At 41.4% G+C, this 15,528-nt stretch overlaps 2 protein-coding genes across 3 annotated transcripts; both read right to left on the bottom strand.

Moving 5' to 3' along the window:
* Positions 1-5,530: 5,530 nt before the first annotated feature.
* Positions 5,531-9,396, bottom strand: LOC129816355 (protein FEV). 2 transcript variants are annotated; one of them, XM_055870755.1, is made up of 3 exons: positions 8,640-9,396; positions 8,099-8,170; positions 5,531-7,601 (listed from the first exon to the last, which is right to left on the bottom strand). In XM_055870755.1, the coding sequence occupies exons 1-3, from the start codon at positions 8,698-8,700 to the stop codon at positions 7,063-7,065; spliced, it is 672 nt and encodes a 223-aa protein (XP_055726730.1). In that variant the 5' UTR covers positions 8,701-9,396; the 3' UTR covers positions 5,531-7,062. The 2 variants fall into 2 exon arrangements, with proteins under 2 accessions (XP_055726730.1, XP_055726731.1); XM_055870756.1 differs by having other exon boundaries at positions 8,652-9,394.
* Positions 9,397-12,905: 3,509 nt separating this feature from the next.
* Positions 12,906-15,528, bottom strand: LOC129816354 (beta-crystallin A2-like). The gene is made up of 5 exons (XM_055870754.1): positions 15,453-15,528; positions 14,975-15,161; positions 14,075-14,216; positions 13,688-13,830; positions 12,906-13,437 (listed from the first exon to the last, which is right to left on the bottom strand). Exons 2-5 carry the CDS (start codon positions 15,130-15,132, stop codon positions 13,290-13,292), a joined length of 591 nt encoding a protein of 196 aa, XP_055726729.1. The 5' UTR covers positions 15,133-15,161; positions 15,453-15,528; the 3' UTR covers positions 12,906-13,289.

Below are 15,528 nucleotides of genomic sequence, written 5' to 3'. Positions count from 1 at the left end.
AGCCTCTTTGAGTTAGTGATTACTATTTAGCATCTGATGGCCTTGAGATAGAAGCTGTTTTTCAGTCTCTCTTGTACTGACCTCGCCTTCTGGATGGTAGCGGTGTGAACAGGCAGTGGCTCGGGTGGTTTGATGTCCTTGATGATCTTTTTGGCTTTCCTGTGATATAGGGTGCTGTAGGTGTCATGGAGGGCAGGTAGTTTGCCCCCAGTGATGCGTTGTGCAGACCGCACCACCCTCCGGAGAGCCTTGTGGTTGAGGGCGGTGCAGTTGTCGTACCAGGCTGTGATACAGCCCGACAGGATGCTCTCGATTGCGCATCTGTAAAAGTTTTTCAGGGTTTTGGGTGACAAGCCAAATTTCTTCAGCCTCCTGACATTGAAGAGGCGCTGTTGCGCCTTCTTCACCACACCATCTTTGTGAGTGGACCATTTTAGTTTGTCTGTGATGTGTACACCGAGGAACTTAAAACTTTTCACCTTCTCCACTGCTGTCCCTTCGATGTGGATAGGGGGGGTGCTCCCTCTGCTGTTTCCTGAAGTCCACGATCATCTCCTTTGTTTTGTTGACGTTGAGTGAGAGGTTGTTTTCCTGACACCACACTCTGAGTGCCCTCACCTCCTCCTGCAGGCTGTCTCGTCGTTGTTGGTAATCAAGCCCACTACTGTTGAGTTGGAGGTGTGCATGGCCACGTAGTCGTGGGTGAACAAGGAGTACAAGAGGGGGCTGAGCACGCACCCTTGTGGGGCCCCAGTATTGAGGGTCAGCGAAGTGGAGATGTTGTTTCCTACCTTCACCACCTGGGGGCGGCCCGTCAGAAAGTCCAGGACCCAATTATACAGGGCGGGGTTGAGACCCAGGGCCTCCAGCTTGATGATGAGCTTGTAGGGTACTACGGTGTTGAATGCTGAGCTGTAGTCAATGAACAGCATTCTTACATAACTAATTATTTTGTCCAGATGGGATAGGGCAGTGTGCAGTGTGATGGCGATTGTGTCGTCTGTGGACCTGTTGGGGCAGTATGCAAACTGAAGTGGGTCTAGAGTGACCGGTAAGGTGGAGGTGATATGATCCTTGACTAGTCTCTCAAAGCACTTCATGATGACAGAAGTGAGTGCTACGGGTGGTAGTCATTTAGTTCAGTTATCTTTGCCTTTTTGGGTACAGGAACAATGGCAGCCATCTTGAAGCATGTGGGGACAACAGACTGGGATAGGGAGTGATTGAATATGTCCTTAAACACACCAGCCAGCTGGTCTGCACATGCTTTGAGGATATGGCTAGGGATGCTGTCTGGGCCAGCAGCCTTGGGAGGGTTGACACGTTTAACTGTTTTACATCAGCCACGAAGAAGGAGAGGGGGGGAGGGGCGCAGTCCTTGTTAGCGGGTCGCGACCGTGGCACTGTATTATCCTCAAATCGGGCAAAGAAGGTTTTTAGTTTGTCTGGAAACATGACATTGGTGTCCGTGACGTGACTGGATTTATTTTTGTAGTCTGTGATTTCCTGTAGACCCTGCCACATACGTCTCGTGTCTGAGCCATTGAATTGCGACTCCACCTTGACCCTGTACTGGCATTTTGCTTGTTTGATTGCCTTGCGGAGGGAATAGCTACACTGTTTATATTCAGACATATTCCCAGACCTCTTTCTATGGTTAAATGCGTTGGATCGCGCTTTCAGTTTTGCGTGAATGCCGCCATCCATCCACAGTTTCGGGTTAGGGTAGGTTTTAATAGTCACAGTGGGTACAACATCTCCAATGCACTTCTTTATAAACGCACTCACAGAGTCAGCGTATAGGTTGATGTTGTTCTCTGAGGCTGACCAGAACATATACCAGTCCGCGTGATCAAAACAATCTTGAAGCGTGGCTTCCGATTGGTCAGACCAGAGATGAATGGTTCTCGTCACTGGTACATCCTGTTTGAGTTTCTGCCTATGAGAGGGGAGGAGGAAGATTGCGTCGTGGTCAGATTTGCCGAAGGGAGGGCGGGGGAGGGCTTTGTATACATTGCGGAAGTTAGAGTAGCAGTGGTCGCGTAGCGCAATCAATATGCTGGAAGAATTTATGTAGACTTGTTCTCAAATTTGCTTTGTTAAAATCTCCAGCTACAATAAATGCAGCCTCAGGATGTATGGTTTCCATTTTGCTTATAGTCCAAAATGAAGTTCCTTGATGGCCGATGAGGTGTCTGCTTGAGGGGGAATGTACACAGCTGTGACTATAACTAACGAGAACTCTATTGCTAGGTAAAATGGCCGGCTCTTGATTGTAAGGAATTCTGGATCGGGTGAGCAGAAGGACTTGGGTTCCTGCATGTTGTTATGATTACACCGTTAGTCGTTAATCATAAAGCATACACCCCCGCCCTTCCTTTTCCCAGAGAGGTGTTTAGCTCTGTCGGCGCGATGCATGGAGAAGCCTGGTGGCTGAACGATTCCGACAGCATATCCCAAGAGAGCCATGCTTCCGTGAAACATAGAATGTTACAATCTCTGATGTCTCTCTGGAAGGCAACCCTTGCTCAAATTTCAAGTCTGTTACTTAAACTCTGTGACTCATTTATTTGGGCTGCAATTTCTGAGGCTGGTAACTCTAATGAACTTATCCTCTGCAGCAGAGGTAACTCTGGGTCTTCCTTTCCTGTGGCGTTCCTCATGAGCGCCAGTTTCATCATAGCGCTTGATGGTTTTTGCGACTGCACTTGAAGAAACTTTCAAAGTTATAGAAATTTTCCGGATTGACTGACCTGTCTAAAAGTAATGATAGACTGTAATTTATCTTTGCTTATGTAAGGGGTGCGTACTGGCAACAGAGAAGTCAGGTGCAGGAGAGCAAAAACTGTGTTTCCAAAGGCGCAGTTTAATAATAAAAAACACCGGAAAACAGAACAATCAATAAATGGGTACAAAACCCATCGCACACCAGACATAACGTGCACAAACACTTACAATAAACAATTCCGGACAAGGACAAGGGGGGAACAGAGGGTTAAAAACACAACATGTAATGATGGAATTGAAACCAGGTGTGTGGGAAGACAAGACAAAACAAATGGAAAATGAAAAGTGGATCAATGATGGCTAGAAGACCGTCGACGCCGAACGCCGCCCGAACAAGGGGAGGAACCAACTTCGGCGGAAGTCGTGACAGCTTATTTGAGCAGTTATTGCGATAATATGGACTTGGTCTTTTATCAAATAAGGCTATCTTCTGTATACAACCCCTAAGTTGTCACAACACAACTGATTTTCTTTCCAGGTGACTACCTCTTGAAGCTGGTTGAGAGAATGCCAAGAGTGTGCAAAGATGTCCTCAAGGCAAAGAGTGGCTACTTTGAAGAATCTAAATAAAGAAAACCCCTGGAATGAGTAGGTGTATCCAAACTTTTGACTGGTACTGTCTATTACAAAATATTGTAGCTTTTAGCACAGCTTTAAACAGTTTTGATCGGTATACATATCTTGCTTGTGCTCCTCTTTTAATCTTTTGAAAGTGAATGTCATTGTTATAGGGACATTTCCTTTAAGTGTTCTATAGTGTGAGAACAAGAATAGAGAGAAACTGAGATCATGCCTTGCCCTCTGTTGGTCTGGCAATGTGCAGACAGAGGGAGAGGAGACAGGGTATTTGAAATGTGTCTGGTGTTTCGAGCGCCGCCTGCCTGACATCAATAGAGGAAAGGGTCCCTGGTGGCTCTATTGATATGCAGGTCACACACACATACAATGCCGTGTTCTTATCAGCCTCCTCACAATATGCAACCATGCAGGAGGCATTCTCCATCTATGACTTCAAATTGGCTCCACAGACAACGAGTGAATAGTTGTTTCTCTGGATCTCAAACCACTTGCATGACAGCACTGCATGTCTAGATGTAGGTTTAGGTTACATACGAGCTTATGTGAAGTACTTCTTTACCAGATACAAGCAATCTGACATGGAAGGCATGTAGACCCATACTATCAATATACTGTAGTCACTCCACAATAATAACCTAAATGACAGAGTGAAAAGAATGGAGCCTGTACAGAATAAAAATATTCCAAAACAGGCATCCTGTTTGCAACAAGACACTAAAGTAATACTGCAAAATAATGTGGCAAAGCAATTCACTTTTTGTCCTGAATACAAAGTGATATGTTTGGGGCAAATCCAATATAACACATTACTGAGTACCACTCTCCATATTTTCAAGCATAATAGTGGCTGTATCATGTTATGGGTATGCTTGTAATCGTTAAGGACTGGGGAGTTTTTCGGGATAAAAAAGAAATGGAATGAATCTAAGCACAAGCAAAATCCTAGAGGAAAATCTGGTTCAGTCTGCTTTCTACCAGACACTGGGAGATTCAGCTTTCAGCAGGACAATATCCTAAAACACAAGGCCAAATCTAGACAGGAGTTGATTACCATGAAGACAGTGAATTTTCCTTACTGGCCGTGTTACAGTTTTGACTTAAATCTGCTTGAAAATCTATAGCAAGACCTGAAAATGGTTGTCTAGCAATGATCAACAACCAATTTGACAGAGCTTGAAGAATTTTGAAAAGAATAATGGGCAAATGTTATGCAATCTTCCGGAGACACCTGAAACCCCACCTCTTCAAGGAATACCTAGGATAGGATAAAGCAATCCTTCTGCCGCCCCCCCCCCCCCCCCCCCCCCTTAAAAGATTTAGATGCACTATTGTAAAGTGGCTGTTCCACTGGATGTCATAAGGTGAATGCACCAATTTGTAAGTCGCTCTGGATAAGAGCGTCTGCTAAATGACTTAAATGTAAATGCAATCCAGGTGAGGAAAGCTCTTAGAGACTTGCCCAGAGAGACTCACATCTGCCAAATATGATTCTAACATATATTAACTCAGGGGGTTGAATACTTATCTAATCAAGACATACAGTATTAGTGGGGGTTTTTTCGTAATTTTTTAACATTACAGAGTATTTTGTGTTGTTTTTTGACAAGAAAAATGACAATTGAATCCATCATAATCCTACTTTGTAACAAAACAAAATGTGGAAAAAGTCAAGGGGTGTGAATGCTTTCTGAAGGCACTGTAAATGTGTCCAATGACCTGATCCACAGCAATGAAGGTGAAAACATATTTTAAAATAGCCCTACTTCATTTTTGTCTAGATTTAAAGTAACACAAAACGTTTCTCCCTCAAAACAGAATAGCACATGGAACAGTGGGTCATGTTTTTAAACGTAGATCATTTAAATGTTATAGAAATGTTATGGAAACAGTATGACGCCGCGCCCCTGTGTGGCTTAAAATAATGTAGGCCTAATTATGCGTCACCATAAGATCATCAACCAAGCTGAGAGCGAAAGATGTGTTGCGCCCTTGGAAAAATCATCTGCAAATTCTAATCAGGATAATGATGGTCTTATGCACATTTTCATACATTCTGTGATAATTCTGCAAAAATAAAATAAGTTCACAAAATGTCACAAATCTAGGCTACAATAGGCCTAATAGCATGCATGCCTAAACCTTAACAAATGACAATCAACCACTGTACAAATGACACTCGATTTATTCCATAACATGTTCATTTTATAGGCTACAGTAGGCTAACAACAAGAGCACGAATAAGATGTAATGGAATAGGTACATGTGAAGAGTTTAATTCCAAAACGTTATATAGACCTACCCATTTTCAGAAATGTTGGTAAATTAGCTTTTATTGTTTAAACAAATGATTAAAGAGGTTAGTGGGTTTTTTCACTATCTAATCATGACATGAGGTTGTTCAATGACAGATATGTATTTGTTTAAAATCTATCACTTGATGGTTTCATTTCATAGAGACAAATAATTACGTGTTTTTCAAAATGCTACATATGCCAAAAAAAAATGCCACACTCTCAGAGAAATAGGTAGTACTGCTATGTTTTACAGAGTCAAATGTAACAAGTAACAAAAAAATATATAAATAAATGTACAAATGATACATTTAAACACAATATACATATTTTTTAAATCAACTTTTTTTCATACAGTAATATGAGATCTGTATGTAAAACAATTAGCCTACATTTGATATTTTACAGGCATTGAACAATGGATGTATAACATTTAGCAAAAAAAGTATAATAATCATAGACAAGAAAATCTGAGAACAGTAATATTTTACACATAAATGAACGTACCCATAAGCAATCATTTCTGATGAAAAACACAAATGGGAAAAATTGGTGGATATAGCTTTTTGGAAAAATGTGCCTACAATTTCAAAGATAATTTCTAAGAGGTTTTAAGTGTTAATCTAACAATCTATGTATTTATTTCCGTGCATAAAAATGTCGAATCTGTGTGTCAAATGTGAAAATAGGCTATACGGGAAACGTATGAAAACGAAAAGGCAAACCCTTTTGTTGTCGTAACTAATAGACACCTGCACTGCATTGTAAACTGCCTGTGTAGGCTACATCTACATAACGAAGGCTATTTAAATTGACGATATATCTTTATCTCCATAATGTTTTTAGTCGCAGTAATATATCTACTTTGAAAAGTACACCGCAAGCTTATTTGAGATCAAATCAGTATTTATATGCCCAATTAATATCCACCTGGTGGCGCTAGAAGCCAGACAATCTCTTGCAGACACCAGGGATGCGTTCAGCAAGACGCAACGTTTTGCAATGTCCAGGTAGCGAAAACATGCGTCTATGACATGTAGATTAAGGAAATTACGTCGGGTCTATTTGTAGTATTTCTATCTGCAACGTTCGAGAACGTTTTCGTAATGTCTTATCAACAAGAGAAAAATAGGCAAGAAAATGGTTCTTAATCGAGATTTTGTTTGATATAGGCTTCATATCTAAAAAAATAAATAAAATAAAAAGCATGTGATTAAATATTAAACTTTCCATAAATGTTTCATGATTTTCCCAAAGGCCCATTAATTTAGGATTTTTTAAAAATGTTGGTACAAGAGGGAAATTCATAATTCAGAGGCCTAGTTTTAAAAGGCGCGCTTTCAGCTACCATTGTGAATTATGATTAGGCCTTTTTAGACAACATTATTGGTAGAGTTAATAGGAGTCAATTGTAGTGGTTATTGATATTATTCAGGTTGTTGATGTTGTTGACGCAGCTGATGTGCGAGGCAGACACAGAACCAAACGGACCCGGGGGTTGGAGGTTGTGACTGTGGTAGAGAGTCGGTGGCGACCCCGGCCAGTAAGAGAATCCAGACGAACCGACGCCTGGACCAACCAGGTTTAGCTTTGAAATCCCTGAAAAGGGAATGGGGGCAAAATTACTCTGGAATTTATAAAGAGCTTGCTCTGTTGATGAGGGTTGACAAACCTGAGCCAACCCGTGAAAGTCGAACTTGTAAGCATATCGCTTCCCATGGACCTTTGTCATTATGTTTTTGTCATAGTAGTAGCGCAATGCGCGGCTGAGTTTGTCGTAGTTCATGTTGGGCTTGCTTTTGCGCTCGCCCCATCGCCGTGCCACCTCATCTGGTTCAATTAGCTTGAATTCTCCATTCGTCCCTTCCCAGGCGATGCAGGACATGTTGGCGCTGTCTGACAGGAGCTCGAGGAGAAACTGCCATAGCTGAATCTGTCCACTGCCTATTCAAAATAACACATAATAGTACACATTTGTGACGGTGATAATACAGCGAAATAAGCATTCATCCTTTGATAGGCTATTTAAAAAATGTATTTAACTTGATTTCCAAAATAAGTGGCCAATTACGCATCAAATAAACATGTCGATAACCAATCAGTAGTTGGGACAACAATTTGGTTAAATTTCCTCAATGTATATGTCTTACAATTACAAAAGCACGAAAGAAAAATATTTGTCCAAAAAATTGTGCCTAATTCACAAACAACCCAATGACGTGTTTGTTGTCCACTCTTGTAGAACCCTTTTTTAAGCGTGTTATCATTTTCTTTCATGTGATTAATTATCTCTAATCAAATCAATTGCAGTGCTTCTATGGACGGTAGATTATTACAATTATTAAAAGGTAAAGCTTAAATTAATTCATAAAAATGCTCTGAATGCCTATAATGCTGGGTTGGGATGCATATAATAAATACAAATGTAAAAAATGTCTTACCCTTTTGCACTCCTGTGTTTATGGGACTCCAGGATGCACCTTTGCTTTCTTTCAACAGATTTTCTGTTGGATCTGCAATAGATCGGTCATTAACACAAATAAATATGTTATTAAACCAATATTATTAGAAAATGTAGCATATATTAATGTAAAATAAGTATTCATTGCAAAATTATGTTCAAATACAATAAAACACTAGAAAATTCTGTAAACTATATCCTTGTTCCACGTTAAAATAGCTATCTTCAGATTGAAAATATTATAAAAAGCCTTTAAAAGCTATGGTTTCATTTTATAATCTAGTCTCTAACTAATGCTCGGTTTTCTAATATTTGTGGTTTCTTCCTCCAAGCTTTACGGCTGAAGCCAGGAAACGCGTTCAGGAAAGAGGATATCCGATTTCCGACAAAAGAGGAGACGGGTTACAGATTGAAAAGGCAGAGCAATCGCTAGCTAGAAGCAGAATCACTACCCAAGTAATAAAGACGATTTCCCTCATCTGAATAGCCCATAAAGAAATAATATATCAAATGTCACGTACAAAAGCACGAACCTGAGAGATACATGTTAAACATAAGGTTTCCTCCGCAGTTCTGTCTCATTGTAGCTGTTGTTCAAGAAAGGGTTGGATTTCATTCGGGCAAAGATTTTTATTAAACTTTATCTCCTAACTGTGATCTGGAATAAATGTGGGACAGATTGAAGTTTCCAGGCAACTGTCACAAACCCCATCTCTGAGACAATATTCAGACAGCAATTTCCTCTGGTGCATTGCTTTAATTAAAAGAGCAATTTGCCTCTGTCATCTCTCCCCGGTCTCCACAATAAAAAGATCCGAGAGAAATTCGGTCTTATCAATCCACCATCAGGGTTTAATAAAGTTTCCGCGTTAAGATCAGAGTTTCTATGGAGAATTGAAGTGTTTGACATGGAAAACCAGTTCAGATCCCCTCTCTTTTCCGCCTCTTTACCTCTTTGCAAACACAGAGGCCTATTTCATGTATGAAAATAATATTGACCTTAAAAACACGCCTCAATGCACCTGGGAAAACAAGAAAAATGTATCACCGACCTTATGTTTATAGGTATAAGGCTATATACAATCGGAGTGAAATGAGGCTAAATCTAAAACAATATCTTAAATTATGTTTATCGATGTAAAGCCACGAGAGAACAATTCTCTATTAATCAAAAGCAATCCTGCGAGGACGAGCGTCCAAGCTACCTCACAAGACCCCATCCATGATCCACAAAAGCCCATTAGCCTAATAATAGCATACCAATAACAACAATAGGCCTAAAAATAATAATAACAACAATAGGCCTAATAATAATAATAAAAGGAATCATAATCATACTCAGAACCATACCCATTATCATGATCATAATAGGCCTAATAATACAGAGGCTCGGTATAATAATAAGAAATTATTATTATTATTATTATTAAAATAATAATGCTTTCTCTTTATTAAGATTTTCCTTGAAATACAATAACTGTATCCATATAAAAGTGGCCTAGTCCTAGCCTAAGGAATATGAAGAATAATACACTGTGGGTAGATAACATTAATGAGATCAGCTGTGAAAATATTCAGTGAGTAAGTGTAATAAAAAGGGAATGACAGCCAAACAGTATTTAAGGCAAACACTTTATTAGCTGTCATATGCCATGGACATGCAAAATGTACAGCAAATTGTAGATTTTGTAGACGTTTTATGCTACTTTTACCAACTTAGTAGTACCTATTTCTAATCACAACACAGGACAATAATTAAATGCACATAATAAACATAACATATTCAATTTCTTGTAAATCAACATGCGTTGATGCAAGTGTAATATTTTCACGAAAATGTGTTATGACAGCTAATAGATGTCCGGGGCAAAGATAACAGGAGCAAACGATATGAGACCAGAGAGTATGTATGTGACTGCTAAACGAGGCTATTATATGACTCATGAAGTAGGCGATTATATTCCACGTCCCCACCACGCCTCTCCCTCCACGCGTTCCGCTGCTGCTGCTCTCAGAAGAGTTGTGTCTGGCGTCCCAGACTTGCTTTAGCTGCCTGAGTCTTTAAACAGGTCGCAGGCAACTTAAAACAAGCCTCGAATGCTAGATAATTTTCGAAAGGTTTGAATTAAATATTTTTGGCCCATTCTGGTGTGTTCCAAGTTATAGTTTCAGTTTTGATGTCCTTATAGTGTCCTTATAGTTTCAAATAAATATTTGTCAATTCAAACAAACGATAAGGTCTAAAACACTTCAGGTCGAATCATAATTTGACACCTGTGCGCATAAATCATATTGACAGTGGTGGTAGTAATGCACGAATCTCAAATTAGGATTCCACCCTCAAATAACACTTTACATAAGGTCTATTGACTGTAAAGCAATCCCACAGAAATACATATATAATTGTATACATCTAATTACAAAATGAGACCATTCCTATGTGCGCACAGTAAATCGACGGTGAGAAGCCAAGACAAGTGCAGTGCCTCCTGCATTTAAAATAATTACCAACTCGTTCACAGGCAAAGAGAGTGCTAGGCTACCTAAAAACTATTTATATCTTCTCTTACTCATCGTTGGACTTACCAGTTTTTCGGGATTGAAACACAAGCAACACTGGCCTAACCTATTCCCCCACCATCCGAAACGACTGCCAAGCTCCTCTGCACTGTGCGGCCGTTTTAATCAGTCGGGATAGAAATGTGTATTTGGGAAAGGTGTGTATAGTTGAACATTTATTAAAAGATCCTGGACTGGGTGTGGGCCTGTGTCTTTTACCGGTCTGCGGTTCATGAGCAAGTCTCTGGGTGTGTAGGCTGACGCGGAATTGAATGTACTGGACCTGAACTGTCAGACGACACAGCAAACAAACATTCAATAAGGATGTGGCAAGTGTGATTTAAAACGTAATCCGGTTCAAGAAAACATGCATATATTATACACAACTTGGCAAAGGTGTTAGCAGTATCATGCAATGGCAGTCTCAACGATAGCCTGACCCTACATAGTGGGGCTATCCCCCAATTTAAATAGTTTATTTGGTCTTAAATGAGTTTGTCATGGCTGCAGTGGTCAGCACCTTGGACAACTCACATTGTCTGGCTGCATGTTAGTGCCTCTTGGGCCAGGTTTGGAGAGAAGCCTACTTCATTTCAGATTAAGAGCCTTCTGCCTTCATTCATTCATACGATGGTTGTTGAGTGAAACATACACTACGTTGCCAACAGTATGTGGACTTCTGCTCGTCGAACATCTCATTTCAAAATCATGGGCATTAATATGGAGTTGGTTCCCCCTTTGCTGCTAAAACAGCCTCCACTCTTCTGGGAAGTCTTTCCACTAGAAGTTGGAAAATAGCTGCGGGGACTTGCTTCCATTCAGCCGCAAGAGCATTAGTGAGGTCGGGCACTGATGTTGGGTAATTAGGCCTGGCTCGCAGTCTGCGTTCCAATTCATCCCAAAGGTGTTCGGTGGGGTTGAGGTCAGGGCTCTGTGCAGGCCAGTCAAGTTCTTCCACACCGATCTAGGCAAACCATTTTTGTATGGACCTTGCTGTGTGCACAGGGGTATTGTGATGCTGAAACAGGAAAGGGTCTTCCCCAAACTGTTGCCACAAAGTTGGAAGCACAGAACCGTCTAGACTGTTGTTGTATGCTATAGCGTTACGATTTCCCTTTACTGGAACTAAGGGGCCTAGCCCGAACCATGAAAAACAGCCCCAGACCATTATTCCTTCTTCACCAAACTTTACAGTTGGCACTATGCATTGGGGAAGGTAGCGGTCTCCTGGAATCTGCCAAACCCAGATTCGTCTGTCGGACTGCCAGATGGTGAAGCGTGATTCATCGCTCCAGAGAACGCGTTTCCACTTCTCCAGAGTCCAATGGCGTTGAACTTTACACCACTCCAACCGGCGCTTGGCATTGTTCGTGGTGATCTTAGTCTTATGTGCGGCTGCTTGGCCATGGAAACCCATTTCATGAAGCTCCCGGTGAACAGGTATTCTACTGACATTGCTTCCAGAGGCAGTTAGGAACTCAGTAGTGAGTGTTGCAACCAAGGACAGATTATTTTTATGTGCTATGCGCTTCAGGACTTGGCGATCCATTTCTGTGAGCTTGTGTGGCCTACCACACAAGCCGTTGTTGCTCCTACATGTTTGCACTTCACATTAACAGCACTTACAGTTAGCCGGGGCAGCTCTAGCAGGGCAGAAATTTGACGAACTGACTTGTTGGAAAGGTGGCATCCTTTGACGGTGCCACGTTGAAAGTCACTGAGCGCTTTAGTATGGGCCATTCTACTGCCTGTGTTTGTCTATGGAGATTGTATGGCTGTGTGCTCGATTTTATACACCTGTCAGCAACGGGTGCGGCTGAAATACCTGAATTCACTCATTTGAAGGGGGGTCTATATACTTTTGGGCATGTAGTGTATGTTAATTCAAGGCACAAGCACAGAAACATTTTGTTTATTTCTTTGTTCTGTTTTAAAAACATATTTGAAAGTATTTTCAAGTGTTATTGATAGCCTACCTTTAGGGCAGAGAGGGATATAGCAGAGAAAGTGAGTGTCGTAACTGGGGGTCGATCCATTGCCTCCAGGGGCATGTATGTGGCATATATTGTCGATTTCATTTGGTTCAATTTTATGGCTCTTTTGATTGTTGTCACGGTAAAAGAAAGGTGATCCTTTGACGCCCCAGTTTAGCCCCCAACCCCTCTTTTTTTGTATAGGCTTCATGGTAGGCTACTACAAAACACAACATTGCAATAACAAATGGTGGAAACAATAGTGATCTCTTGCTTTTATTTATTGGAAATAAGATACAATCTGACAAGAACAATATACATCCTATCCTAACAGAAAGGTGGTATTTACCCTGGTTTATGTATTGATGTATTTGTCATATCATGAAATGCCTACGTGATTCACTTGTGTTGGAGTATTCAGCTAGCGGCTGTGGCAATGGGTTCTTAAGACTCTACCACGGGCCTTTAAACAGATAGATAGCTAGCTATATGACCTGATCAAGAGTGCGTTCTTTTTTTTAAAGCAAGGAATTGCCACAAGCACTCTGTTTCCGTAGTTTGAATAAAGTCTTTATTGCCTATTTTAATACATGGCATGGTCAGTACATGGTGGCCGCTGGAGGATAGTGTCGGGTGGACTTAGTGCTGGATTCTGCGGATAGACTGGACCTGGTTGGTGTGAGCCTGGGTGCTGTACTCGTTGTAGTGTCTGTACTCTCCCTGGTGTCTGTCTCTCTCCAGGATGTACTGGTAGCCACGGTAACCGGGGAACTGATAGGCCACCCAGCTGTGAAGAGAAGGGCACATGTTATTCACTTGATCATTTTTCTAATGGGACTCTATCACACAAAATATATGAGGCTGCTATCTAGGTGATATGTGACCGGATGCAGTCCTAAGCTGTTGTGAAATGTACAAAACCAATCGTCTTGGAAAGTAATGGGTGATTATGTCTTTGTCAATGTAGTTTACGTATCAGAGCCTAGAGTGTTTGTAACGAAAGCATATATAGGTTACAGAAATAAGAAAAGACTTACGCTCCGGAGTTGACTTTAATTGAGGGAACCTCCTTGCTGCACCAGCCCATAGCCTGTAGAGAGGGGTAGTCATCGCACATCTCGAACTTGCGCCCCTGGAAGTCTTCACACTCGTACAGAGTCACCTTGCTGTCACTGTGGTTCTGTTGATAGAGGTGCAGGCGCCTTGATTAGTTTTCATATGGCCTCATCATATTTCAGAGATTTGGGAAAGATCCAAAACAGATGGATTTGAGAATTGTGGTATGATGGTACTATGATACAATATAAACACACACATCATATGTGAATATATTTACCTTTAATAAAACATACATTTTATTAAATATGCTTCAGATGGGTGCTTTTCTTTATCCTTGAAATGTCATTTGTGTGGGAGGAACTTACAGCACACTTAATAGGTCTGAAGGAAAGCATATGCTCGGTTCTGTAACTGCTGTTTCCGCTCCAAGCCTCGTAACGGGGGTAGTCTCCCTTCTCAAGGATGAACTGCTGTCCCTGGAACTCAGGGTACTCAAAACCCACCCAGCTAAACGACAGGCAGGGGAGAAAGAGGGAATGAGAGAGAACGAGAGAAAGAGAGAAAATAGAGTGTCAGGTTAGTTAACAAAAGTGCAACGCCCCATGGCACAGAGCGCTGTGTTGATTACAGGACAAAGGGCCAAAGCAAACACCACATGCTGCGCCTTTGGACCATTATCAGATCGCCAGTCAGCCGCTTGAACAGAGCACAAGGCAGGCAGCTGGGACTCAATGGAGATTACAACAGTAGCCTACTTTGACTGACTGACAGGAACAAAACAACGAGCTACATTTAAGGTTAATAACGCGCACAAAGCGACTATCTCATGTATTGCGTTCAGCTATACCATTTGGTCCAAACAATGTAAAAACGATACATAAACTGTATTGCACACAGATTGCCCAAATCAGGCTATCAAGTGTTGAGTGGACATGATAATGATAACGAAACGTAGCATTGCCATACCAAGCTTTGCTTATCAACTGAGGGCAGGCTCACAACAGTACAGTACAACTGCAATGTAGAATAGAATATTCAAGTATACATTAGCTTCTGAGAGGAACTAAGGCTAGAAAGGAATGTTACAATGACCTTATTTCTCCCTTTCTACTCAAACACAACATATGAGCTAAAAATCCTCAAAACCATTGATTGACCAAACAACATCGTGGATCTAATACAGTAATACTACATTACTACTCTACCAGTAATGTAGTACAGGTCCTCTGTCTTAGGCTGGTGTAGACATCCAAAGAGAGACTTACGGTCCATTCTCGACCTTGATGGAGCGGATCTTTTGGAATCCCCTCTCCATGATGTTCTGACACTCCAGCAGGAACTCGCAACGCTTGCCCTGGAAGTTCTCCTCCTCCCAGACAGTGATCTTGAACTGGCCCATCTGCTCCATCTGCTGAGTGTTCATGGTTGCTATTTCCACCGTGAGGTTGCTCTCTACCAAAGGGGGACAAGGAAGACCAGAGATGAGGAAACTAGGCTAAAACGGAGAGCTTCACTCTGGGTTCCCTGGTAGCTAGCTATACATGAAAGTGAACATTGATTCCTCAGCAAGGTGCGAAGCACCAAACAACTCATGTTGAATGAGTTGAGCTCTCAGTTTGCACTGGGGAAATATCAGATACAAATATATATCTCCCATATTGGATGTAATCAATCCCACTGGTTGGTACGCCGATGCCCAGGAATACGATGTTCACGTTCTACCTAGGTTGTGTGAATACTTACAGAGTACTGAGGTGGAACAGATCCAGTGTAACAATGTCGAGTCCTAGGCCCCCACTTCTGTTTTTATACTACCAAG

Source organism: Salvelinus fontinalis, chromosome 19 (genome assembly GCF_029448725.1).
Source record: "Salvelinus fontinalis isolate EN_2023a chromosome 19, ASM2944872v1, whole genome shotgun sequence".
In the NCBI taxonomy this organism is placed as follows: Eukaryota; Metazoa; Chordata; class Actinopteri; order Salmoniformes; family Salmonidae; genus Salvelinus; species Salvelinus fontinalis.
This window is presented reverse-complemented; position numbering and strand designations above follow the sequence as displayed.

What these genes read in the sequence shown, in the direction of transcription:
- LOC129816355 (XM_055870755.1), bottom strand. Translation starts at nt 8,700, where the DNA reads ATGAGACAGAACTGCGGAGGAAACCTTATGTTTAACATGTATCTCTCA. An exon ending in TCTCTCAGGTTCGTGCTTTT is followed by an intron (nt 8,171 to 8,639) that starts GTACGTGACATT and finishes GATCTATTGCAG; the next exon opens with ATCCAACAGAAAATCTGTTG. An exon ending in AAACACAGGAGTGCAAAAGG is followed by an intron (nt 7,602 to 8,098) that starts GTAAGACATTTT and finishes TATTTTGAATAG; the next exon opens with GCAGTGGACAGATTCAGCTA.
- LOC129816354 (XM_055870754.1), bottom strand. Translation starts at nt 15,132, where the DNA reads ATGAACACTCAGCAGATGGAGCAGATGGGCCAGTTCAAGATCACTGTC. An exon ending in ATCAAGGTCGAGAATGGACC is followed by an intron (nt 14,217 to 14,974) that starts GTAAGTCTCTCT and finishes CCTGTCGTTTAG; the next exon opens with CTGGGTGGGTTTTGAGTACC. An exon ending in TCAGACCTATTAAGTGTGCT is followed by an intron (nt 13,831 to 14,074) that starts GTAAGTTCCTCC and finishes CTCTATCAACAG; the next exon opens with AACCACAGTGACAGCAAGGT.